Genomic DNA, 27,308 nt, shown 5'->3' with positions numbered 1-27,308 from the left:
TTCTGATGACAGGGATACATCAACCTCTCTAGTATCCACCACGCTCGCTAAGATACTCCAAGTACCCTGATTGAGCAGTTTGTTGGCCCTCATGGCTGAGATTACCTGAGGTAACGACCTTGACCCTTCTCCCTTAAATTTAAAACTGACCACCGAGGGAGGGTTAAATGCTACCTCCTTACGGGAACAATCTATGCTGGCATGGTTAGCGACCAACCAATCCATACCCAGAATTACATCAAAGTCGAGCATGTCCAGGACTAACAGCGTTACTTCAATCACATGGTTTGCTATCTCAATCTGGCATGCTTTCACCTTTTCCTTCGACAACATACACTTCCCAGAAGGAGTAGATACTGTTAAAATGTGGTGTAGGGGCTCTACCTCTAAGCAGGCATGCAACATAAATGCAGAAGAGATAAAGGAATGTGACGAACCCGAATCAAACAAAACTAAGGCGTAATGCCCTAATACTGGAAGCGTACCTGTCACCACCGTGCCCGCTCTCTCAGCCTCTGTCTTATTGGTAGCAAAGACTTTACCCTGATGTGGAGCGCCTGCTCCCTGATTCTGTGCATTCCCGGTAAGTCTCATCGGGCATCTATCAGCTGTATGCCCCTCTTGCCTACACTTGAAGCAAATCCTGGTCCCGAATAAACAACGACCCAGATGGTGCTTCCCACAAGTGGTACACAACGGCTTCCCTCTGGCAGCTTCCCCTGCCTCAAAAGGTTTCTACTGGAAACGGCGAAACTCACCACCTGATCTGAAGTTCCGCTGTGGCACTGAAATAGGCTGCTGCTCAGCCTTCCTTTTCTGTCCTGAGGTCGAACCTCTACCTGCAACCTTGGACAAGTTAGCCCTCTCCTGTAAACTGAGATCCACTGTCAGGCGCAGTGCATCGACATGAGTGGCGGGTCGGAAGGCTCGAACCAAACCTTAGATGTCCAGTCTGAGGCCTCTAACAAACTTATCAGCTCTGGCCGCCTCAGTCGCTATCATCTCGGGAGCGAAGCGGGATAACATGTCAAACTCCGCATCATACTGTTCTACTGTCATGTCGCCCTGCTCTAAGTTCAAAAACTCCTGCCGCTTGGCATCTCTCAAACTAGCAGAGAAGAATTTCGCATAGAAACTCTCCTTGAACTGTTGCCAGGTGATTTGACCCACGTCATCCCCTAGCATTCTCTCTGTAGTCTCCCACCAGGTAGTACCTCTGTCTGCCAACATAAAGACGGCGCACTGCACTTTCTAATCCTCAAGGCACTTTATATACCGAATATGGTCTCCAAGGACGATAACCACAGCTGAGCCCTGGTGGGGTCCTCCAAAGACCCATCGAACGTCGTAGGATTATACTTCCTGAAATCCCTCAGGTGCTTGGCCTCTGCCGACAACTGATCCGGCACAACCTGGGGTACAACTGGAACTGGAGTAGGAGCTGGAGTTGGCGGGCCAAACTACTGCTGCTCCTGCATCTGCATAATCAAATCCCTGAACCTCTGCTCCATAGCAGCGAGGTCTGCATGCGTAACTGGCGCAACCTGGTCGGTGGCTTGGGCTACAGGCTGCACCTCAGGTTGAACACGTCCTACTCCCCTTCCTCGGCCTCCTCGGCCACCCCTACGTGCACCTCTCCTTGGCGGCATTTCCCTAACAACCACCAATGATTCCTTTAGTCACAAGTGATAATTAACTTAGCAGTTTAACTTAGGTAAGGTAATGCATATAGAGTGATACATATAAATTCACGAGAGCGTACCTGACGAGTGGCAAGGATCGTTTTAGCCATAAAGACACAAGACACAGACTCACATCATAAGTCAGTCTACAGAACCTAAAACTTAGGCTCTGATACCAAATGTAACGACCCAACTTTCCGGGCTAAGTTGAGGTCACTACTCAGTACCCAAGACTCGACCACATAACACATACTCATAAAGGACCGGTTACGATTCATTAAAAAAAACGTTTTAGATATAATATAAACAAAACAGTTTCGGGCCCTATTTTAAATCAAAATCACGAGAGTTCCAAAATACAGTACTCATCTCATCAACAACAAAATCACAACCAAATATTCTAAACATGACTCGACCCGACAATGAAAATAACGAGTAACAAAATACATCAGCAGAAGCATAAAGAAAACCAGACGCGTCCATATGGCCTTCACGCATCCTTCTTGCCCCTCGTCGGTCTGCCCCTCGCTGTACCCTTACCTGAAAAGTCAAAGAGGAAAAAGAGTGAGTATAAAATATACCCAGTAAGGGACCCACTGCTTGGCCCGTTAGGGAACAACTGTTAACTTCCTATTCAGGGGTACCCTACGTAAACAGTCTAGTGGTTCCGTAGAACACACACATCAGTCTCGTGTTCCCGAAGGATACATCTATCAGTCTAGTGATTCCGAAGGATGCACGTATCAGTCTAGTGATCCCGAAGGATGCACATATCAGTCTAGTGATCCCGAAGGATGCACGTATCAGTCTAGTATTTCCGAAGGATACGCATATTAGTAAGGTACACTACCCCATAGATGAAGCTAACCGTTACCCCTTAGTCCAAACTAAACCGTCCACGACAGTCACAGTCCGACAACATTCATATTGCAATCTCGTCATAGACTTCGTCAGTCAGATAGTAAAGGTTTAAACAACCACAGCCTCAATTTCTACATGCGTATCCAATTCACACATCATGGTGATATTCTTTAGATCCAGTCAACCAGTCAAATTAGGATCGGACTCACAGTCCTTCGACGACATAACTCCATAAACAATATCCAGATAATAGACTACCACATACCTAACCTTAAGACTTTTAAGTCCATCGACAATCAATTCCAGTTCGCAACATAGCCCATTAACATAACTACTGTGCACAGAACATCCGGGCATCGGTGTCTATCCGTAAACAACTCATTACACACGATGGTACACAAGCTACCACTAGCGATCACGCTACCTTAAATCAGAAAAGAGCATAAAGTGATATGTAATAGTCAAACATGCATCAATTCATTCAGTACAGAAGACTCACCGTGACCCGAAGTGGAGGGAGAAAAATATGGCTTAGGTGGCTCGGCTTGGCTTGGCTCATCCTCGACTCGGCTCGACTCACCCTCGGCTCGCGGCTTACGGCTCATGGCTCAACTCAGCTTGACTCGGCTCGCAGCTCGGCTTGGTCTTCGGCTTGACTCGGCTCGCGGATCGGCTTGTGGCGCGACTAAGTTCGATCTTCGGCTCGGGTCGACTTGGATTCGCGGCTCGGGTTGATTCAGCTTGAAACCGGGGCAGCCACGAGCGACGGATCTTCCGCGTTCGATGGCAGGGATGATTCGCGGCTTGGAGGCGTTCGACGATCGGCTCTGCTTCAACGCGGCGGATGATCGATGGAGGGGCGCACGCCGGTGGCTGGCCCCGTGAGCCCGAGAGGAGATCCGAAATGGGAGGGCGGTAGCCGCGACTGCTACTCGATGCTGAGACGGAGGCGACGATTGAGACGGGGACAGAGAACGGAGAGAAATGGATGGAGAGATGGCTGTGTGTGGTCGGAAGGCAGGCGAGGACACGCGGACGGAGAGGAAAATGGATGCAAGGCGGCGGCTTTGGTCGGTTGAAGAACGCAGAAGAAGAAGGAGATGCCGGGGAGGGGGTGGGGCGCGCTAGGGTTAGATTTTTTTTAAAAAAATAAATATATATATATATATATATATTATAATAATAATATTATTATTAATATTAAATAATAAAAATAATATCAAAAATAAATATAATATTAAATAATAATGATATTATTAATGTTAAATAATAATAATTATATTAATATTAAATAATAATAATAATAATAATAAATAATATTAATAATAATATAATTAATTATATTATTATTATATCAATTTACAAATATTAAATTTAAAGAAAATCATATCCCTAAATTTCTTTTTCTATCCTCTTCGAAGGAAACCGAGAATTTACACCAAAATTTTAAATTAAATAAATAAAAAAAATCGCACAAAATGATAGAATTTACCTCGAAAATTCGGGGCGTTACAGCATACATCAACACCATAGATACAACAATGCCACTGAAAAACAAATGTTGTCACCATATTTTTCTAAATATAAGAAAATTAAGAAAATAAACTTGGTGCTATTTTTGTAGTGTATATTTCTACACTATTGCATAAACCCACAAGACTTAGTTAACTAAATAACGAAGACTTCCATAAAGTCAACCTAAGATAAGATTTACTATTAATACTAGTAACTCTAAGAGTGCATGTAACACCCCGAAAATTAAGATAACTTCTCAAATTGACTATCTTAGTTTTGTGTAATTAGGTTCAAAATAGTGAATGTTACTTTAATGATTTATTAATTATTCTTTAGAAATTGGAGTTTAATTAAATAATTTTGGGTGCTTATTTATTTAAATTGGAGAAATCTTTTTTTTAGAGATTTAGAAATTTTATGTATCTATGGATTTATATACATATAACTATTATGGAAAATGAAAAGGATAATTATACTTGTTAAAATATAATTTGTTAAGGGAAAGATATGGTATTTTGGAAAGAAGAAGATTAAGATAATTATATTTGTTGAGATATAATTATTTAGGGAAGATATTGTATTTTTAAAAGAAGATAAAAAGATTTATTTGAAGAGTAATATTTTAGAGAAAGATATTGTGGAGAGAGAAAAAAAAGTTTAAAGTAATAATTATATAATGGAAAATATAATTATTATTTAATAAGAGATAATTTATGAGGAGAAAGAAAAGGTTTGATTGGATGGGGGTTTTAAATGAAGGGAGATAAGATTTGAATGTATTTGGAAAAGGAGAGAGAAACAATATTAATAATGATATTATTATTATTATTATAAATAAGCCCCTCGTTCTACGTGCCTTCATCTTCTTCACTTTCTCTTCTCCAAACCTTAGCCGTCGCCTTGCTCCAACCACCGTCGCCGGCTGCATTCTTCGTCCGACTCCGTCTCATGCACAGGTTAGATGCTGATCGTCACGCATCGCTAACGACCGCACTGTCCGTCTGCCTTTCTCCGCGTCTCTTCCATCGTCGCTTATGGTTTTCCATTAGTCTCTGCGCACGCCGTCCTTCGCTGCTTCTTTAACGAGCTATTCATTTTCGTCTTCTCTGACCGTTAGCATTTACTCGAGCCAAAAATCGAGCCGAGCTGCACGTGAACCCCACGTCATCTGCAAGCCACGCCGGGAGCCGATCCCTCCTTGCAAGCCACCGATCCAAGCTATCACTCCTTTCAGCCGACGCGCCTAGCCAATTCTGTCTTTAGCCGAGTCGTCCAACAACTTTTTACACTTATTTTGACCTATTTGGACCTATTATGGTAAATTTTAATAGGTTTTGGGTAATACCCATTAAATGGAAATTTTAAACTCTAATTAATTTAATTTGGATTTTTCCTTTTAAAGTTCAATTGGATAATACCTTGGAAAAATAATCTGTGGAATTCTCCCAATAAGTTTTCAACCTCAACTTTGGGTTTTGTCTATTGGAAAGCTTCGACTGTGCTAGATAGGGAATAAACGTTTAAAAAATCTTGAGGTAAGAGATTCTACTACTGGACTTTCGAACGGAAGTTAAGAGATTGCATGTATTACGACTATACATTGAAGGTAGCTAAGATGCATAAGGCGACACTATAGATAATGATTGATGTTAAGTTAATGGTGATGACTGATGTTATATTGCTAATGATGATCGATATGTTTATGATTATTATGATACATGATATATTAATCACATGCTTAAGGACGTTACGATTAATATTCATGTTATGTTATGATATTTATGATGATGTCACATACTTTTGATTTATGATGTGTCTGTTAACTTTATATAATAAGTTTCTTATCCCACCTGTATTGTGATCCTACCTATAGGGTAACTAGCACGACTAGGGTTGTTCTTACGGGATCACTCACACGTTAGGAGTGTACCTACGGATTACGTGCACAGTTAAGGGATAGTTATATTGTGTATACGAGGTCACTCGCACGACTAGGGGTGTTCTGACGGGACCACTCGTACGATTAGGGGTGCACCTACGCATTACATATATATTTATGGAGTGTGTACCTACGATCACTCGCACGACTAGGGATGTTCCTACGGAATCGTTCGCACGATTTAGGGGTGTTCGTACGGTCTCTCTCACTCAAGTGTGCTCCATTGGACACATGATGTTACACTTATGTTTCTATTGAAAAGTTAATAGATCATCTAGCGGGACTAGTAGTGGGTCCCTTACTGAGTATATTTATATACACACTCTTTCCTATGTTTAATTTTTCAGGCTAAGGTAGAGAACTTAAGAAGCTAGCGAGTGACAGAAAGGGATCCATGACATGCCATATGGGGACACAGTTTAGCTTCCGCACTTATTTATATGTTTTTTAGTATTTTAAATTTTAACCATTTTACTTAAGATTTTGTCGTGTTTATTTGTTTTTATTATTAGAACCCGCGGGTCACGTTTTTAAATTATTTTTGTTGGTTTTTGATAATCTTATATTTTATGAGTATCTTGATTTTATAAGAATTTAGTCATCTGTCTCTTCAAAGAAAGTGTATTTTGTTATTTGTTTTTTGAGTAATGACCTTAACTTAGTTTAAAAAGTTTGGGTCGTTACAGTGCAATTGTTTAATACCTAAGGGCGTGATTTAGGATCATGAGAACCGTAATAAATGAACACAAGTAATTCACCTCAGTGTACACTCCAGCAAACCCACTCAAGAGTGTCATGATCTACAAAAACAAACCACCATAAAAACAAAAAGTACTTTAAGGATCACTCTTCCCACAAAACATACACCACATTTCTCTCGTAAAGCATTACAGAATGGGAACTCACTATAGTCATCAGCCAACCTTGAAAAGGTGTCTAAAGAACTTGATTGGAGATGCAAAGAAAATGTAAATATATAATGCATTCAATAGTTATAAACACAAAGTAAAACTTGGAACAACTATCTATTAATTGATAAATACAGTCATCATAAAGGAATTGAGTTAGGAACTGAAAATGCAAAAAAATTAGTTATGAAGAAATTTCATGGTATTTCTGGTTGCGAGAAACATCCTGAATATACAATAGGAAGTAGGAAGAGACCCAAATAATTGCAACTCAATAGTAAGCAATAGAACAGTTGGAAAATATTTGGGATTGACAAATTCCTTTATAGCACCTTGTGTTTTGCTCAGCTCCTCAATATAAGAACCAAGTTTTAAAATTAGCTGCAAAAAATATTTTGAAGTCAAAATCATACACGAGACCAGACAATAAATCAATCTACTATATAATTAAAGCACATAAATATAAAAAAGATTTCCACACATGTCTAATCATGAGACACAAACATGTTGAAAGCATTTTGATAGATTGCACTAAGTTTTAAAGCCATTCATTTAACCTATATAATTGCTATATTTTCCACCAACTAACTAAATTGTTCAATATTGGCCTCAAGAACCAATTTCTAAATAAAAACGACTATTATCTAAGTTTTTGGTAAATTAGAAATATATGGAGGAAATAGTGGGTCTGTACGTTCCTAGTAGAAAATGCATACCTCAAGAGGTGTCTACTTATAGGTGTCATACACTAGAATGAAAAGATTGTATCAATAATTTAGTATATGTGCTTCAAATTAAAAAATAAACCAATACGTACAAACCTTATTCATTACCAGAATACAAACTTAAATGGAAGTAAAATGCTTGACACTACACAAGACCATAATCAAGTTGCTGAAAAATGCCAGAGCAAAAAGTTGCAGTCTTTCTAGTTCCAATCTGGGCTCGTTGAATTACATCAAGCCCTTTGCAAAGAGGAACAATTCCCCTTTGTTGAATTGCAAATGGCTTCTCAAAATCTTTAAAATGACATTGAAATTATAATACAAAACATCGCAAACCAACTAGAACAATAAATAGTACACTACTACTTAAAAATCCATAGTTATTGCTTAATTATTAATTAATAAATAGAAAAAAAGAAAACAATTCACAAGTTAAGGAGAAAATAAGTAGTGCTATATACCAACCATAGGCATAGATCCCTCTAAGAAGGTTTAATTTTCTTGCAGGCCCATAAAATCAAAATTGTCATAAACTTCATTGTATGAAGTGAAGAAATCCTTTCCATCAACTGAAAGTCTACAATGACCAAGAGATAAAAACAAATAAGAAGAAAACTAGAATTAGAAGGTTAAAAAAGAATTTTGTCAAGATAAAATGATGAAGCTTAATAATTTCACAACTCAAATTGTCTTGGATGTCGAGAAAAGTTAAAACAGAAAACTTACAACTCATTCATTTTTAAGTCATACTAACGTGCATCAAATGGAGAACCTAAAAAATCAAAGTATGTGTGAAAACTACTTCATTACTATGGACAATGTTGTTAGAAATACTTATATTTTTGGAAATCCACCACAATGTATAGCAGTAAAAAGATTTAAGAACCATACCTTGGGCATCTTATCTGGTGAAGCAATCAACTTATCAAACTCCATGAAACCTCCTTTGATCTGTTCTGTCAAATCCTCACCTCCAAACCAAATCTGCTCTTGCATTTTTTGCTTCGTTGAATTTTTCACCTACATGATTTAGAAAGCAATGAGATTATATGAAATGAGTGAAAGAAAATGAAAGCTGAAGAAAAAAAAAAAGCACCATGAGAAGAGATATGATGCAAATATAAACAACATGTTTTAAAAAGCAGCACAATAATATGTCCAATATAAGCTGAATCTCAAAATTTATATTTGATTAGAGAGATGGGAATAGATAAGAAAATCCACATGACCACTTCTAAAAGAGGAAATAAATAACAAATATATGTATAAGAGAATTAATTAAAAAGTCATATCCTAGCATTCATCTCATTCTCTTCACTGAAATTGTTGCGAAACTGATTTCAAGGGGAAAAACCAACTAATCAGTATTAACCATGTCACACTGCAGAACCGTATGAAAATTTAACAAATAACAAATAAATATTTTCATTCTCTAAATACCATGTATCACACATGTCACACTGGTTACAAAAAGGATATTCACTCACCAATAGTAGAGGAAATTTTTTTTTCTGATTTACTATTTTTTCTCCTAATAATGTGCACATAAAAAAAAATGTTTACCTTGATCCTGTTCAAGTAAGGTGTTACGAAATCCAGTTTCCAAGCAAAGCAACCCAGCCAGAAACGAATGACCCTTTTTTCCTCTTAGGACCAAATTTAGTACATGGTTTATTGACCTTTTTTCCTCTTAAAACCAAATTTAGTAAGCCAAAGCGGACAAATACAGTTGAAGTCAGCATCAACAGAGTACATGTAAATGCTAAAGTGAACACAACTTAATGACTTCACGTCCTATTGTACTAAAAATAGAGTGCATGTAGTCCACCTTCCAGATTTCTTCATATGAAAGCGCAAATTAATGGTTTTCTAAGTTAAAGAATTCAAGTACAACAAGATTAATATCCACTAAAATTTTCTAATAAATCTACAAATAGTTATAGCTAGCAACACCAAACAAAGTTATCCCATTCTCAAAAGTTACACTTTAAATCAACACTATTAATCCACTGTAAACTACAATAGAGAGTTTCGAACTACAATAGCATACAACAAATGTTAAAGAAAATTCACAATTTTGCATTGAGAGCTTTAAGAAATTAAAGCACATTCAATCAACACTGCCAAAGAATAATCAAGTGAAGGAAATAAAATATTTACCATCCTAATAATAAATTTTTGCAACAAAGAGGTGATTTTAAGACAATAATCAAAAAGTAAGATTATCAACACAATATGGTGAATCTAGAAACTAATTAGCTTATTGAACCATAAATAAGCCTCCTGTATCCTTGCTTCGGAGCAATTAAATGAGGTTGGTAACCATCAACTTCACTCACAACTTTTTGGACATTTTTTAAAGAACATGAATGTGTGATGAAGACCATCCTTAAGAGTGTCTTTGGCAACAGTCTTCTAAAAATTTTCATGTTTTAAAAAAAGATGTAAGCACTTTATAATGCTATGTAAGAAACCATAGCAGAATATAGAACCAAGTATCCACATAATTTTCCATTCATTCCAAAAGTCATTACTTGAGAAACAATCCTAAATACATCCTAAGACTAAATATTCTTTTCAATAAGAGAGAAGATTGAAATTCCTGCACTACTAGAAATAAAACCTAACACTAAACATGTATGACCGTAACAACTAAACTCTAGAAAATTCTTAAAGGCCCTACACATCATCAAAGCTTAAAATCTATTAAAAATCAATTACAAATCAACCAAAGGCTTAATTAAGGCATTTCATCATACACATTGTAAGCAACCAAAATGCTTCATCACATAGCCAACAATATATTTCACAAACCATCAATATATTTCATAAAACCATTAATACACCTTTTAAAGAATCACAAAATAGTTAAAATGCGTTTTTGAGTTAGGTACCTTAGGGAATGGATAATGGCGTTGTTGAGTTAGCGCCTATTGTAAAACAATATCTTGTTGTCAACATGAAGACCAACCCTAACATTTTTTTAGGAGCACAAAGGGAACATATGCAACCAATAACAATATCTAACTTTGCTATTAATTATAACAAATGAATAACAAATCAAAGAACATATAAGGTCACCTCACACAACCACACATCTGCAAACTGAAATGCACCATCGCTAGACCCAAAAAAGAGAGATAATCTCAACCTTAAAACACATTACAAGATAGAATGAGCATATTGATACATATGTATAGAACCCACTACAAACTAGAAGAACACACAGAAGATGAAGTACTTGGGTTTAGGTAGAGTCAACTTAAAGTCTACATCATGATTAAGTTTTTGCAATATAGTTTTATTATTCTCATACCTAGTAAAAGTAATACTCAAATTCAAAGTAGCATAGTCATAATTAATCCAAACATCTGTCCTCCTCCCTCTCTTAATGTCACATTTGCATATTGAATAAGCAACAGAAGACATTGAATTGATATTAATACATATATGTTCTACTTTTTCAGATAGATCAAAGAAATTACTAAAGATATCAAACTCAATTGCAAAAAATGAACTATATGTTAAATCTATCAAACTAGGATACATGAATAGTGAGAACTTCTCTAGTCATACCATTACCAAGCATTTGAAATAGAATCCAAAACAAAAACTATGCAAGTTTCAGGCAAAACTATATTACCATCAAACAAATAAAAGCGATAACTACTTGCATAGAGGAAGCTAAAGATTCAACAGTAAAACATTCCAAAGAAAGAAACTCATGTGCCTTTTCAATCATCAAAAGTAAAACATTATGTTGTTCCTTTTTAACATGCTTCACTGCCTATTGAAGTCTCACCAACAATGGTTCTTCAGCCCCCACCTTCCTATCAATCAACCTCTACCCTAATTTAACCTCACTCTCCGCCATCAAAAACACAAAAGCAATAGAATTTCGAAGAATTTCCTTAATATTTTAGCTCTTTGAATTTCAACTCTCAACACAATATCATTACCATGGAAGAAAAAGTTAAAAAAATTCTTCGAGGATTCAAGAGAAGGGAGATGAACTAAGACTTACAAAGGGTAGTAGCGGCGTTGAGGGAGAGGAGACGCGACGTTTGAACCTAAAAGGTAGCAGCGACTTTCGAACCTAAACGGTAGCAGCGGTTGCCTGCATTCAAAGACAGAGAAGTTAAGGGTAGCAGCGACGACCGACGGCGTTGAGAGAGGAGACGAAAATGGGAGGAGACGACAAAGATGGAGGGTTTTTGCATGAGGAGCACGAGGGGGTTTGGTCCCTTTTCTTTCTTTTTTATTTTAAAATTAGATTTATTTTAATAAAATTGAATTAAAAAATATTTATTTAATTTTTTAATGCCTTTACATACTATGACAACAAATAACTATCATGTATTTGGAAAATCTGAAAACAATGTTTTTTTTCCTCCAAAAACGCGCTTTTTGACATTTGATGATAGTTATTTCTTCCCTCCTTTCAACTTGGGATGGAACCAACTGTCATAATAGGTGATTTTTCTTGTAGTGTTGTTTTGTGATAGACCTCATCTTCCACAAGCACCAATCGTGTAAATCCTTCAAGAGTCTAGGTAGATGGCTTTGTGATAGACAGATATAGAAGTGTATCGCTCTCTTTGTTCTGTGATCAACCTCCTCTTCTCCAAGCACCAGCTGCGTAAATCTTTCAAGAGTCTAGGTAGATGGCTTTGTGATAGACAAAGATAGAAGTCTATCATTGACTATTAGAGTTCTATCTTAAATAGAAAGATATAGAATTCTATCATCGTTGATAGACCATATAGAATTCTATCTTTGTCTATCTCTTTGAAGAAACTATAATTAAGGAAAATTTAATCGAGGAAGTTCTTGAAAATTTAATGTGCTTGATAGGTTTGGAGATAAGAATAATTTGAGGTAAAATATCAGAGTGGATGCCAAGTGTGGAATATGGAGCTGAAGTGTGAGCCATGGTTACCATATCACTACTCCTTTCAATTGACGGTGGCAAGGGGGAGGAAGTATGTACGTGAGGTTGCGTGTAAACTGTGATTCAGAGTGGTTAAAGTGTAACGCCAAACTAATCGACATAGCTCTTTAGGGATTATATTTCTTCGATTCTCTAGGGTCCTACGGTCATGGTGTCTCATCCTCCCCATAAAAAAGAAAAGAAAAGTTGTCAAAAATAGAAAAATAAGAAGAAGAAAGAAAAATTGTCAAAAATAGAAAAATAAGAAGAAGAAAGAATTAAAGAAGTGTACCTAATGCCACAAATATGAAGAATGAAAAGATGCTGGAGTAACCGAAGGAAGAATTTGACAATCATGGAGAAATCGACGTGTTTTCATTATTTATCTCTACGATTCCTTAAAAATAAAATCCCTTTTGATGTTCCGTTCCATCTGCTACTTCGATATTGGAATTTTAAATATGGGGAAAGGGTAGTTTTTGAAGTTTTTTTTAATGTTTTTATTGGATTTTATACGTGGTTCTTTTTTTCTAGGGAAACATTCATAAGTGTAAAAAATCATTAAACTATTTATGACCCCCTATAACAAAGCCCATGAAATTAATCATTTTTTAAATATTCTAGGTTTGTCCTTTTACTTTTCTTCTTTTTCTCGTAGCGATTCTTTCATCGTCTTCCTCCTCGCTACGATTCATCGTCTTTCTTCTTCTCCTCTTCTTTTTTTCTACTGCGATTTCGTTTTTCTTCTTTTTTGATTATTTTTTTACGTCGTTTAATTTTTCCATCGTCTTTCTTCTTTTCCTCTTTTTTTTTTCGCTACGATTTGTTTCATCGTCTTTTTTCTTTTCTGATTCTTTTTCTACGTCGTTTAAATTTGGGTAGCCAAATCTAAACGATCGTGTACAAAAAATAACAAAATCTAAAAGATTGTGTATAAAGAATCTTGAAAAAAAATTATTTAGATTAGGCTAGCCAAATGTAAACGATTGTGTAAAAAAAGTAAATCATTGAATACAAATCTAAATGATTGTGTACCAAAAGAATTAAAAAAAAAAACCGTTTAACCAAAATCAAACGAAAAAAATCATTGTACCAAAACTAAATGTTTGTTGACGTGTACTTTTTATGTTTTATTTTTTAAAAAAATTGTTATTCAAATTTTGTTGATGACATTTTTTATTTTTTCGTTTTTGTAAAAGTTGGAATTAGAGTGAGAAGCATGGTCGTCCATTCTTTTTGTTTGGATTGTTGTTTTTAAGTATAGTATAAATATATACATATATTTAAAAATATGAAAAAAATGATCACGTTACTTTTGAAATTTCTTGATTAAATATAATTAATGTAAAATAATTATTTTTAAAATAAGTTTTAAAACTTCTCACATTCAACGTTTTTTATGTAATCAAATTTTCGTGTTATTAGATTTTTACATTCGTGTAAATTAAAGTAATTAAAAATTGAGAATGATATGCTTAATATGGGTAAAAGTAGATTGTAACGAACTAAAAAGTAGCTTTTAGGGGTACTTTAATAGAATGTGAAAATAGATTTGATACGTTCCTAGAACTACACAACTTCACATGTTCAAACAAATAGCGAAAACATGAGAACAAATAAAACAAACTAAGAAGAAGAAGAAGAAGAAATACTCGATTGTTTTTGGAAAGAAGGGTAGATGATAGGTATGTTATAAGTAGGAGAAGAGGAGGTTACAAAATTCCTTTAAATTCCATTATTAAATTAAATACAATTAATATAGTCATTAACTTTGTAATTTATGAGAAATTTATATAGTCAATGGAAATGGATATTTAATGTAATTTAACAAATATGCAATAAATGAGTAATAAAATTTGGAGTAAACAAAGCGGTGGAAAAGCATTTGGTAATTAGTTTGAATTTTGGAGGGTATAAAAGTTCAAATATATGTTTCTATTTTGCTCCAAAGTCATTTGGTTTGATCCTCAAACAACCAAATTTACGTTCTAACTAATTATTCTTTTTAATATAGTCAATTATTTTGACGGTTGGTCACGGGATTTGGGAGAAAATAGACTTTTAGAACAAAATACAAGTAAAAAGTCCGATTTACTCTTAAATGAAATTTCTCTTCTCTTTCTCCCACCTATTATCTTCTTTCTCTAACCTCTCTTTCAAACTCTCTTTCTCTTGAAAAATTATTTATTTTAATTATTAAAAAATATTTTTAAAATAAATTATATTAATGTTCTACTCTTACAATATTTTTGTTTTAAGTTTTCTTCAACTTTTTGTTTGAAAACGAAAATTTATAGCCAATACAGAAAATAATCAACACTTTATCAAATTAACCATGTGCTTACTTTCTTTCCTTTTTCCACAGTCTTTTTTTCTTTTTATTATTCGTTGGTCTTTCATCTTGTTCACTCGTCCATGAACTCCATAGTCTTTCTTCTAGCTTTTAACCAATCACTTGTTCTTGACATCTTCCTTCACTTTTTCATCTTTATATTCTCTACAATTTATAAAAACAATATACATGTATAGGTACACAACAAACCCCGATTATTCTTTCTAAAATAAAGGGCATATATGTTCCTATGTTATTTATATAATCTAAAAAGATAATTAAATAAACAAATAAAATGTAAATATTCGTTCAACTATATCTATAAATATAACATTTGAGTTAAAAAAAACAGTACTCTATTTTCAAAATAGAAGAAGAGCAGACATCACAACAATGGAAAAACTACAATGCAAAGAACAAATCCGAAGAAGAAAATACATTGAAGAATTTGGAGAATTCACCGATTTGAAGGACTTAATGAAGATTTTGCAGCAGATGAAGGTATGTGAATGAATTGACAAACTTGATGATTTTGTAGCAGACAAAGGGAAAGTGTGACAAACGAATTTTGAAAATTTGAAGAAATGTTGAAGATTTGAAGTGAATCCGAATGGACGAACCTTTGTTTCCAAATTCAAAATAATGGACAATCTGAAATGGTGGCCTGCACAAATTGAATCAGATGTAATCTCTTGCAGAGCTTTGAATGTGATTTGATGAGTTTTTTTTTTTTTTTTTTTTTCTGTTTTGGGGATATAGTAAACTATTCTATTTGCGTGCAAAGTTGTTGGAATTGATGTCCTAAAACTCGTAGTAGGGGCATCTTATGAAAAGAGTTTACATAAGACTGGAACCAAGAAATAGTCACTTTTAAGTCATAACACCGTTGACTATATAAACTGGTTATTTCAATTATGATGACCTAGGTAACTCAATCTTAATCTTGAGTTAACTATGAACTTCTGATCAAATGGTATTATACTTAAATTTGCATAAGTGATGACAGCTCAATGGCGTTAGCCCAATAAGCCTCCAATTTCAGGAGTAAGACCAGGTAGATGGCTAGGGATATAGGATGCAAGATGGAATTCACTCCTACCCGTTCTAGGGTTACTAGATAGGTTGTTCCCTTAAGAACTGAATCCAAGTCTTGAACAAGGGGCCCCACCCTTTCATTGGCCCGAGAGGGATTCGATTTTTAGGTTGGACCTAAAACCAATTGGTCAATAGTGGATCAATGGGACTTAAGGAACAAGATGTAGTCTCACGGGTAAAACGATATTTTGACCCAACCAAGATTATGAACAACTTATGAAGGACTAACTTACTGATCATGGTTATATCAGATGGACAGAAATATATCTATAGTGAGAGGAGTGCAACTACAAGACTTTAATGGAATGACTCGTTAGTTAACGAATGTTGATTAGCTTGGTCTAAAAGGGTTTAGCCAGTTAATCTCGGATTGTTGGAACCCATGATCTATATGTCCATTAGGTTCCCCTGCTAGCTCATATGGAATTAACTTAGAACAACATGTTCGAATAATTCAAATTGTGTAAAGAGAGAGAAACCGACAACTACATGTGATATAGTCATCGTTTATATCTTTGAGCAAGAGTTTTATGTTTAAATTCAATTTAAATATTAAAAATATGAATAAAGATTCATATTTGAAAGCTTAGAATTAATGGAAATGGTCAAAGTTGTAAAAAGTCAAAATGTTGATTTTTAACTTTGAAAAGTCAAACTTTGACCAACTTTATATTCAAATGTGATTTAAATTTGGAAAAAATGAATGTGGATTCATTCATGCTCAGGAGGTTGAAATTAGTCAATACGAACAAAATAGTAAAACGTCAAAATGTTGACTTTTGACTTCAAAAAGTTAAAGTTTGACTTTGACTAGAATGGTCAAATGACCATTTTGCCCCCTGAGAGTTAGTGGGAAAATCCAACATTTTGTTGGATAATTCCACCGACTTTTAGTGGGCTATGTGGAAGCTTATGGTGATGAGACCAAGCCCACTAAGAGAAAATGGAATGGAGATTAATTCTATTAAATGTTAGTGGAATGCAAAGTGTTGAGATTTTGGCCAACTAATTACATGCAATTTTGCATGTAATTAGGTTATAAATAGTCCTCTTTTCAAATTGAAAAAAACTTTTTTGCCATTTTGATTTTCAAATTTTTTCTCTCTCTCTTCAAAATAAAACTTATCTCAACCTAATTCCCTCCAATTTTTCCACATCTCTCTTTAATTCCTTCAATTAACAGGTCCCACAACCTGGTTCTTGGTCCGGAGATTAGCGGGTAAACTCTAATGGAGGTCCGTTTCAAGTTCGGGAGAAAATTTGGATAAGTCGAAAAAAGCTTCAAAGGTATGTTTTCTTTGAACCCTAACTAGTGTAATTAGGGTTGTGTTTAATGCATATTAATCTCTTAGTGTTTAGATGCAATTAGAATAAAATCCGATCCTTTTATCCGCTGCGCTTGTTTCGTTTCCATCAAAAGTAATATTTAATTATAGAGTATTTGGAGATTAGTAAATAACTATATTTAGGAATCACATTGGTCACTTATGTAGAGGCATTTAAGGCATTGCTCCCCAAATTTTTCTTTAAATTTTTCTGTTTTGCTATTTTGTTAATTTAAAAATAAATTTGTCATTTATCAAAAGTAAACCTTCTATTTTGTCATTCTTCTTGTCCCTATTATTTACTAGGCTAAAGTTCAATTCAATTAATTTAGTGATCCAAATCCATGTGGTTGAGCATATGGATCTAGTTCATGGACCAACCAGGTCCAAGCCCACTAGAGAACTCTATAAATAAAAAAGTTCTCACAACTACAAAATTTACTTTACTTGACACGTTTTGAAGAAAAAACATCCAGTATACTTTTAAAAAAGCAGAGTTTTCACTAAATTTTTTGAACTATTTTACGTAAGCTTTTACTTTACGTTTTTACAACGTCAAGTATAATTAACATATTTTATTTGACATATTGAAAATGTCAAGTATAAAAATATAAAAATAAAATATATAAAAATATTTTTTTTTATTTCTCTCAAACTTTTCATTAAATAAATTTCTAATTTTATCTTTCCCTTTCTCTCTTACCATCTCCACGAAAAAATCCTCAACCTTGCATTCTCTCATCCCATGTTTTTGTTCTCTCCATCTCCATCGGCTGACCATACATCTTGCTTTCTCTAATTGATGGGGACCCATGAACTCTTCGGTTGACCTCAATTAGGTGACGTTTCGGCTGTCACATGGAAGCCTCGTTTCGGCCAACCACATAAAAGTTGATGGCAACCCACTAATGACGGACAACCGGTGGCGGATTCAAAAAATTTATAAAGGGGCACTATATAATAAACACACTAAAAAAATATTTAAAAAATATTAATAGCTTCAAAGATTAATTAATTTAATACGTATTACAATTGTCCTCTATTCATGTTTTGGAATCGATCCATGATAAGTTTATTATCTAACTTATCCAATAAATCTTTCTCGATATAAGTTATAAGACAATCACATAGATTGAAAAGTATTAAAACTAAAAAGATTAAGAAGAATTTGAACTTATTGGTGAATTATTGATAGGATATGTATATTCTAACGATGAACGAAAAAAAATATCTTGTAGCCTTTAATTCTGAAATTAAATAAAATAAACTTGTGCAATCCACAACTACCCATGGTTGACGGAATCAGATTTGTGGTTCCACGCGAATGAACTTTTGGGTGTCCATTGCACCCGAACGCGAAATTCAATTTCGGCAACTCCAATCCACTCCGATGATGCTAGCAAACAGTGTCTATTGCACTTGAACTCAAACTCAATCAACCCAATCCCTAATTTCACTTTTGGGTGGTCAAAGCGCTAATTCGTTAAAGTATCACAACTTTGTCCATATTGATGACTGATGTTTAGATATTACATATTATGTGATCATTGAGTTTGAAGAACTGAGGCCTTTGATTCACTTGTTATTGCCTTTATGTGTTCATTGGATTGCTGAAGAAATGATTGTTTCTGTTTTGGTTGATGTTATTACTCATGCTTTTTGTCCTCAAAATGCCATTTGCCCTCAAGCTATTTACTTTAATGGAACTATGCAAATGGTAGCCTTTTTTTTAATATGTTTAGATACTTACGACTGTTGAATTTTAATTTTTCTGATTCTGCTTTCCATGCTCTTGATTCTGATTATTTTAGTTTCTTTTCGGTTACAATTTGGTAATACGTAGATTTCTGACGTTTTGTTTAGTTTGTTTTGTCACCATGCATATTTTCACCATGTTTTCAAAATTGACGAGTTTTGAAAACTAAAAAAATCTCGTTTTTGTTTTTAGAATTTGAAAAAGAATTAAATTGAAACTATGTAAACCATTTTAGAAAACCAAGAGGTTAGAAGATGGGTTTTCGTTTTTTGTTTTCATTTTCTATCTCCTTCCCAATATTTCATGAGAACACAAAAGAGTTTATTACATTTTTCGCTATGATCGTTTAGGAATAATCAAGATCACTCAACTAGGTTGTTGATCTCTCACTCTTTGTATGAACCCACAAATATTTCATTCAATAAAGAAGAACCTAATAAATTTTATAGCCACCATTTCTCCATGTTTTAGTGGAAACTTTATTTACATTGGTAATGAATGAATAAATTTATATTAGCAATACCATTCCACTTATATTGCCACAGTTAAATTCTCTTTTGTCCATTTCTCTACTTATCTTCGAGACTTATAAAGTAAAATAAACGAGGTTAGAAAATAATGCTTTTAGCTCTCTTTTGAATTGCAGATCGTTGGAATTTTCAAAATAGTAGTTCTTCCACTGCTTGGTCAACTTGTCATTTTTAGTTTGTTTTGAATGATCTTTTTTGTAATATTTTATAAACTGTTTATTTTTTTCATTTTTATATTTGAGCATATAGGTCTACTAATCACACGGATAACCCTCTTGTTTTGTTTTTAAAATTCGGTTTGAAATGATTTATTAAGTGCATAATAATAAAGCTTAAAATTGACATCCAAAAAGATTCTGGTCTTTGCAAAATGGGGTTCATTTTTTATTCAAAAAAAAAAAAAGTTTCATGAGCAGTCTTAGAAATTTTGTAATTGGGTAATCTTACTTAGAAATTTTGTGACATTGTTAGATTTCGCTTGGGATTTCATATAAGTACTCCTAATTAGAAATTTTTGGAACATTGGGAAATTTCACCTTGAGATTTTACTTGGTAGGTCTTAATTAGAAATCTAATTAGCTCAAATGCCCAATTAATTAATCACATTAAACCCTATCTTTTAATTTTTTATTTTTTACCTTTTCCTTTAATGACATGATGATTATTCTTCTCTTGATTTGGAATTAGGTAGCAATATGTTGAATGAGTGTTACTAACTCTTATGTAATTTTGATCACAAGTACTTAAGTTCTAGTTTTTGTGAGTTAAAGTTGTTACATTCTATAGAAATACGAGTTTTGTACCATATTTATAAGTTGTATGAGTTACCTAATTTGGAATATTGTAAAAAATTGCAACTCCAAGATTAGAATATTATAAGTAAGGATAAATCATGGATGTCAAAGAGTAGATTATCTTAAGAGTTTGAGTTGGGTGTAGAGAACTTCACCAGATTTGGAATTTCCAATACAAATAACACTTATATATACATTGTCTTGTTTAAAGTGTGGAAATTGTCAAAGATATAAAGCTAATGATATTAGAGATCATTTATAATTTAATTTTGATGGATCGGAAGTTATAAGATTTGGTTTTGGCATGGTGAAAAACTTCCTAGTTCATCCTTCCATGGAGAATCCTATAAGTGTATGTATGAAAAGAATGATGTTGGAAATATAAAGGAAATGGTTGAAATTGCTCATGAGCAATATTCAAAGGATCCAAGTGGCTTCGAGAAATTGCTTAATGATGCAGAGAAGCTGTTACATGAAGGATGCAAAAAATTCACCAAATTGTCTACATTAGTGAAGTTGGTCTAACTTAAAAGTTAGACATAGATGGAGTAACATTAGTTTCTCAAAACTACTAAAAGCATTAAAAGAAATTTTACCTTCTACTAATGACCTCCCTACATCAATGTACGAAGCAAAAAAAAAATGTTAGGTGGACTAGGAATGGAATATGAAAAGATTCATGCATGACCTAATGATTGTTGCTTGTATTGAAAGGAATATGTCAAGGCAATTGTGTGCCTTGAATGCAGTGAGTCAAGGTGAAAATATGGTAAAGATGCAAATAAGAAAATGAAAATCCATGCTAAAATAATGTGGTACTTTCCACCTATTCCACGATTGCAACGGATGTTTAGAAGTGTTAAATGTGCTAAAAACTTAACTTGACATGCCAATGAAAGAGAAATTAATGATAAATTATGACACCCTGCTGACTGATCTCCAGCTTGGAAGTTAGTCAACACCATGTGGCCAAATTTTAGTTCTGAACCTAGGAATCTTATTTAGCACTGTCAGTAGATGGAAGAAATCTACATATTGATATAAGCTCCAACATATGGAAACCTTTGTGGATGTAGTGTGAAAAGGTATAAGGCATGTCCAATTTGTGGAGATAACACATCTTCAATACGATTGAAATATGGAAAAAAATGGCATACCTTGGGCATCATAAATTTCTACCACATAATCATCCTTTTCGTTGTGTAAAGAAATCATTTAATGGTCAACCAGAACTTGGAAGTACTCTCGAACCTTTGTCCGGGGAGGTTGTATTTGAAAAGAATTAACGATCTTGACTTTCAAAGAGAAAAAATAAACAAGAAAAGAAAACACTCTAAAGGAAGCACCAAAAGTTGTTGGAATAGAAGGTTAGCATTTTTCGAGCTCCCCTATTGGAAGCCATCTTCATGTTAGACATTGTTTAGATGTGATGCATATTGAGAAAAACGTTTGCATAAATATTTTAGGCACACTTCTCGATATTCCAGGGAAAACTAAGGACAGTTTGAATGACAAACGTGATTTAGCTGATTTAAAGGTTCGACCTGAGCTCACACCTATTAATGGGGATAAAAAAAATTCATTCCCCCTGTTTGTTATACTCTTACTAAAAAAGAAAAACGTTTTCTTTTGAAGATGTTATCAAAAATGAAAGTTTCTCGATGTTACTCTTCCAATGTTAGGAATCTTGTGTCAATAGAAGATTCAAAACCGAATGGTCTAAAATTTCATGATTGTCATGTCCTCTTACAACAATTGCATCATGTTGCCATTAGATCTGTGCTTCCAAAACATGTTCGATATGCTATTACTCGTTTGTGTCTTTTCTTCAATTCTATATATAACAAAGTTATAGATGTTATACAAGTAAAGAAGCTGCAAGAAGACACTGTGATTACATTATGTTTACTAGACAACAAATACTGCAAGATAATGGTGCATCTCACTATACACCTTGTTAGAGAAGTAAAACTCTGTGGGCCCGTTTATTTGCGATGGATGTATCCATTTGAAAGGTTCATGAAGGTTATAAAAAACACTATGAGGAATCGGCATTGTCCGGAGGGTTGTATTACTGAAGATTATATATTAAAAGAAGTTATTGAATTTTGTTCAGAATTTTTATGTGGAGTAGATCCTATTGGACTTGTTTGTCAAAAGTTAAAAGACAATTCTAAGAATTCACCACTTGGTAAACCATTGTCAAGTGGAGTTACTAACATACCTGAACGAGAGCTTTTACATTAAGCTCATCGATATGTTTTGGAGAATACCGTTGATGTGCAACCATATATAGAGTAAGTTCTTCTGTCTATATTCCATTTATTTCATTGAAATTCATGAAATTTAAAGTAATTACATTTTAACATCTTGTTTTACTTCACAAGAAAACATATGATCACATTGCAACAACACCGGGATTTAAGATGAACACAATCGAATCTTCATATCTTGGTTACGAGAAAAGCTATAACATGGAATTAGTTATTGTAACGACCCAACTTTTTATACTAAGCTGAGGTCATTACTATTTAAAGGAAAATAAAGTTTCTTAAATTAAAATGGAAGGTAAAACAAAAGTTCATGATCAAAACTTCAAATACTTATTTAAAATCATATATAAATAACATAAGTAGAAATAAACCTAAAAGTAAGTTCCTAACTCGAGCCCTATCTAGTTTTAAAAGAGCAGAATAAATAAAAGTGTATAAATACTGAAATCACGATCACTTAGGTTTATTTTTACCTAAAAGTGTAACATAAGGCAGAAGCAAAAGTGGTCTCCTATGGCATGTCACGGTCACTTCTTGTCATTCACCAGCTTTCCTCTGCTCTTACCTCTACCTCTGCCTGAAAAATTAAACATAAGAGAGTGAGTATAAAAATATACTCAGTAGGGGACCTACTACTAGTTCTGCTAGGTGGCTGTTAACTTTCTATTAGAGTCTTGTAAAGTGGTACCCCTAATTGGCACATTCCTGAACACGTGCAATCTGTGATCCCGTAGAAACATCTCTAGTCTTCGGTGAACCAAAGGAACACATAGGACAAACTGGTTTTTAGTGAATCTCGAAAAAAACACTAAGACAATCGGGTCGTCGTGACCCTGTCGAGCCACTCATAAACATATCATCTCATACTGGACTATTGATACCGTCGGACTACACAGTCATAAAAAAGGTGGTGATCCTAAGGGACATCCATACATAGCATCATCATAAACATGGCATGAGCATTGATCGAAACATTCTTGATCATGAGATTAATACTTCATGCATAAGCATCAACAACATCAAATATCATCATTATAAACATAACTCGAATCTATCAGTCATTATAACCTAGACTAATCATGACTGGCAATTATCATAAGCATAAACACATTATGCATATCAATTACATCAGTGCAAAAGGGAAAAATTATATGCAAGCTCTGACTTCAGTTCGTAGGTCTAGTAAAAGAATCTCTTACCTGGAGATTAACTCAATTCACAAAATTACTCTCTTGACAGAAAAGTCAAGTTTCCCAAGAAAAACCTAAACATTAAGGGTAAAATACTAAGATAACTAAATTTGTAGTTAAGATAGGATCCAAAAATCTAGTTAATTCAACTTACCCAAAGTTGATGTCGGATCCAGCTCAATCCTAATTTACGACAACGTTCCACAGCTTACTTCTAATTAATCTAACCAGTCCTTTAAGAAAAGTAATTCAATTTAATCTAAAATTAAATTATTTATGGTCCAAAACCAATCTTTCTTGGGCATGCAAAAAACCCAATCAACTTACTAAAATAGGTGGGAAAAAGGACCAAAAGTTAAGACTAGCAGCTCGGCATGGAAGACAAGATGGCTTGGGCGTGATTCACGGCTGGAAGAGGAAATCGGCTTGGGCAGGGGTAGGTTCAAGGCGCGGCTCCACTGAAGAACACGTGCACGGCTCCACTTATCGCAAGGATGAGACTCGACTAAAGGACACGCTTGCGCGACTTGGGCGGACGCGGACGATCAGCTGATGGATAATGGAGGCGTAGCAGCTTGCAAACGATTTGACGTGAAGACGACCAGCTGACGGACGACGACAGATCGGGTTGGCTAATGGACGATCGGCTGGCTTACGAAAATGCGACGGTGAGGACGCTGACGGCTACGGACGGCAAGGCAGAACGGCTCGCATGAAGGAAACTCGGGCAGTTGCGGCTGAAGGCTCGCGGTGGTGATCGGACAGGGTGGTGGTGCGGTGGAGCAAGGTAAGGAATTAGGACTTTTCTTTTGTGATGAGGAAGAAGAAGATCAATTAGGGTTTCCATGCTTTCCAAGGCTATTTAATGAGATAATAATAAATTATTATTATTTTTCTTTTATCCTTTCTTTATTTTATTCCCAATAAAACAACTCCCTCTCTTTTTTTCATTTAAACCCCTCAAATCTACTTTTTAAACTCAAATCTCCTTCTCTCTCCAATCAATCACTTTTATCTTTCCTAAAATAAATACTCTTACATAATTATATTATCTACATAATATAATTATTTCAACTTCAAATTTAATTATTTAATAACCACATATCATTAATCAAATTTCTCCCAAATACAAATCTCTTAAAACAAACAACCCTAATCAAAATTCCAACTTTAAACAATTAGATACTTTCCAAAATATCTAATAATTTCTGATCTCCACAAATCTAATATTCCAGCAAATGAAAGAAAATACACCCAAAATTTTCCAAATCACACTTAAGATAATTAAAATTAAATTACCTTAATTTGGGGCGTTACAATCTTCTCTCCTTTGAGAAACTTTCGTCCTCGAAAGTTCTAATCCTCGAACAGCTCAGGCTACTGAGCTCTCATGTCGTCCTCTCTCTCCCATGTGGCCTCTTCAGCTTCGTGATTTCGTCAAAGAACTTTAACCAGTGCAATTCCTCTATTACGAAGCATCTTGACCTCTCTTGCCAAAATCTCAATGAGTCGCTCCTCATAACTCAAGTTCTCATTAATTTACAATGGCTCAAAGTCAACTACATGTGTCGGGTCTGCGACATACTTCCTCAGCATAGAGACATGGAATACATCATGAACTGCAGAAAACGCTGGAGGTAACACCAAAACACCCTTCATAGGTGCTACCTTCAGAAAAACCATGTCTCCCACATCAAACTTTAGCTCCTTACGTCGTTCATCAGCATAACTCTTCTGTCTGCTCTGTGCTGTCAACATACGAGATCTAATCTTATAAGAATTTGAAAAAGACCAGAAAACCCACATTCTGGAAAGCGGTAAAGGTAAATATATTTATAAAATAATTTTAATTTTAATTTAACATAATATAATATGCTTTGTTAATTGGTTTTGTGTTATAGTGTCCTTTACAAGTAGGGATTGTTGAATGTGGATATTATGTCATGAGATACATGCAAGAAATTGTGACTAAAGACACAAGCATCAACATTGATGCGGTATGTTTTTAAACTACTTACATTGTAACGTTACAAATAGCATATTATGACCAATTTTTATTTTTAACAGTGTATACTCGACTTTTTATGTTTTATAGATTGATACGAGAAGCCCGTACTTACAGGTTGAATTGAATAAAGTACAAGCGGAGTGGGCTGAATTTTTAGCTCGGTACATATGATAGACACACCTAGATATGTTCTTGTTAATTTTATAAATGACTAACATATGGGAACGCTCATAACCTTTTTTGTGCAAGTGTTTTGTTCATAGCCATTTCGCATATATACATAAGGCAAAAAATGTAAGGGGATAGACTTTAGTTTTGGTACACATGTTTTTTATTATATAAGATAACTATTATTATTGCTATTTTGGAATAGGCCACATATAAAAAATTTTAGTTGGCTATATTGGATTAGAATTATGTAATTGTTGATGACATTGTTGAGAAAAATGAAATTATTGTTGGTTTACTTATTATACTACACTATTGGTCCTTTTTTTGTTGTGTAACTACTGGTTGGAAAGTTTATTTTGTTGATGGATATGCCTTTATTGAAACGAATGTACATAATGCAAGAAATGGGAATTGGAAAAGTCATGTCAAGTATAATATCTGACTTGAATCAAATATACAATTTTACTTAACGGATAATAGTGTCAACTATACAATTTTACTTGATGTGTAATAGTGTCAGGTATACAATCTTACTTGACGTGTAAATAGTGTCAAGTATATGATCTTACTTTACGTGCAAAAACCGTCAAACACAACATCTTACTTAACACGTAAAAGGCATCAAGTATATACTATTAAAACGAAATACCATTTTTGTGTGTCAAGTACTTGTCTATTTTTTTGTCATGTGATTATTATTTGATTGTCATGTGATTTTCATTAGTATTAGTATTTTATTAGGGAAACTTACATAAATGTAACAAAACTAAATTATTTTTTCAGAATTCCTTATTTGCCCTTAATCTTTTATAACGATCTTTCAAATATGATTTTCTTCTTCTTTCCGATTTTTTCACGATCATCGTTTTCGAGTTATTCATCTCGTCTTTTATATATCTTTCATCTTGATCATTCTTTGCTTTTTCCGTAATTTTCGACAACATTTGCTCTCATATCCATCATCTTCGATAACATTGTTTCTCTTCTTGTCATCTTGTACAATCAAGATCATGTATATTTCTCTATTAATATCGTCTCAGTTAGTTTGATTTCGGTGAGTATTCTAGCTATTGTTTTTTCTTTGAACTATTTAATTGATTATAAAATTTCGTTCAGAATTATATATTTCGGCGTGAAGATAGAATGTTTAGAATATGTAGATATTACTGTAAGACATCCTGTATTTGGTTATGAAGATCATTAAAGATTTTGATTACTGTTTACATTGATTTAAGAATTTATATTTCATTATGAATGTCGTTTGAGTTTTTTGT

The 27,308-nt window shown here is 34.2% G+C and overlaps 1 protein-coding gene across 1 annotated transcript in view; it reads right to left on the bottom strand.

The window, feature by feature from the left end:
- Positions 1-7,654: 7,654 nt before the first annotated feature.
- LOC103502458 (uncharacterized) overlaps positions 7,655-27,308 on the bottom strand; it is a 47,523-nt gene continuing 27,869 nt past the window's right edge. Inside the window, exons 2-7 of the mRNA XM_051089227.1 lie at positions 11,655-11,879; positions 10,712-10,781; positions 10,525-10,560; positions 8,522-8,650; positions 8,357-8,402; positions 7,655-8,207 (exon numbers count right to left, since the gene is read on the bottom strand). Of these exons, the coding sequence (XP_050945184.1) occupies positions 8,370-8,402; positions 8,522-8,650; positions 10,525-10,560; positions 10,712-10,781; positions 11,655-11,879 (493 nt within the window). The 3' untranslated portion in view covers positions 7,655-8,207; positions 8,357-8,369. The remainder of the gene's footprint in view (positions 8,208-8,356; positions 8,403-8,521; positions 8,651-10,524; positions 10,561-10,711; positions 10,782-11,654; positions 11,880-27,308) is intronic.

This window comes from Cucumis melo, chromosome 8 (assembly GCF_025177605.1).
Source record: "Cucumis melo cultivar AY chromosome 8, USDA_Cmelo_AY_1.0, whole genome shotgun sequence".
Lineage (NCBI taxonomy): Eukaryota > Viridiplantae > Streptophyta > Magnoliopsida > Cucurbitales > Cucurbitaceae > Cucumis > Cucumis melo.
This window is presented reverse-complemented; position numbering and strand designations above follow the sequence as displayed.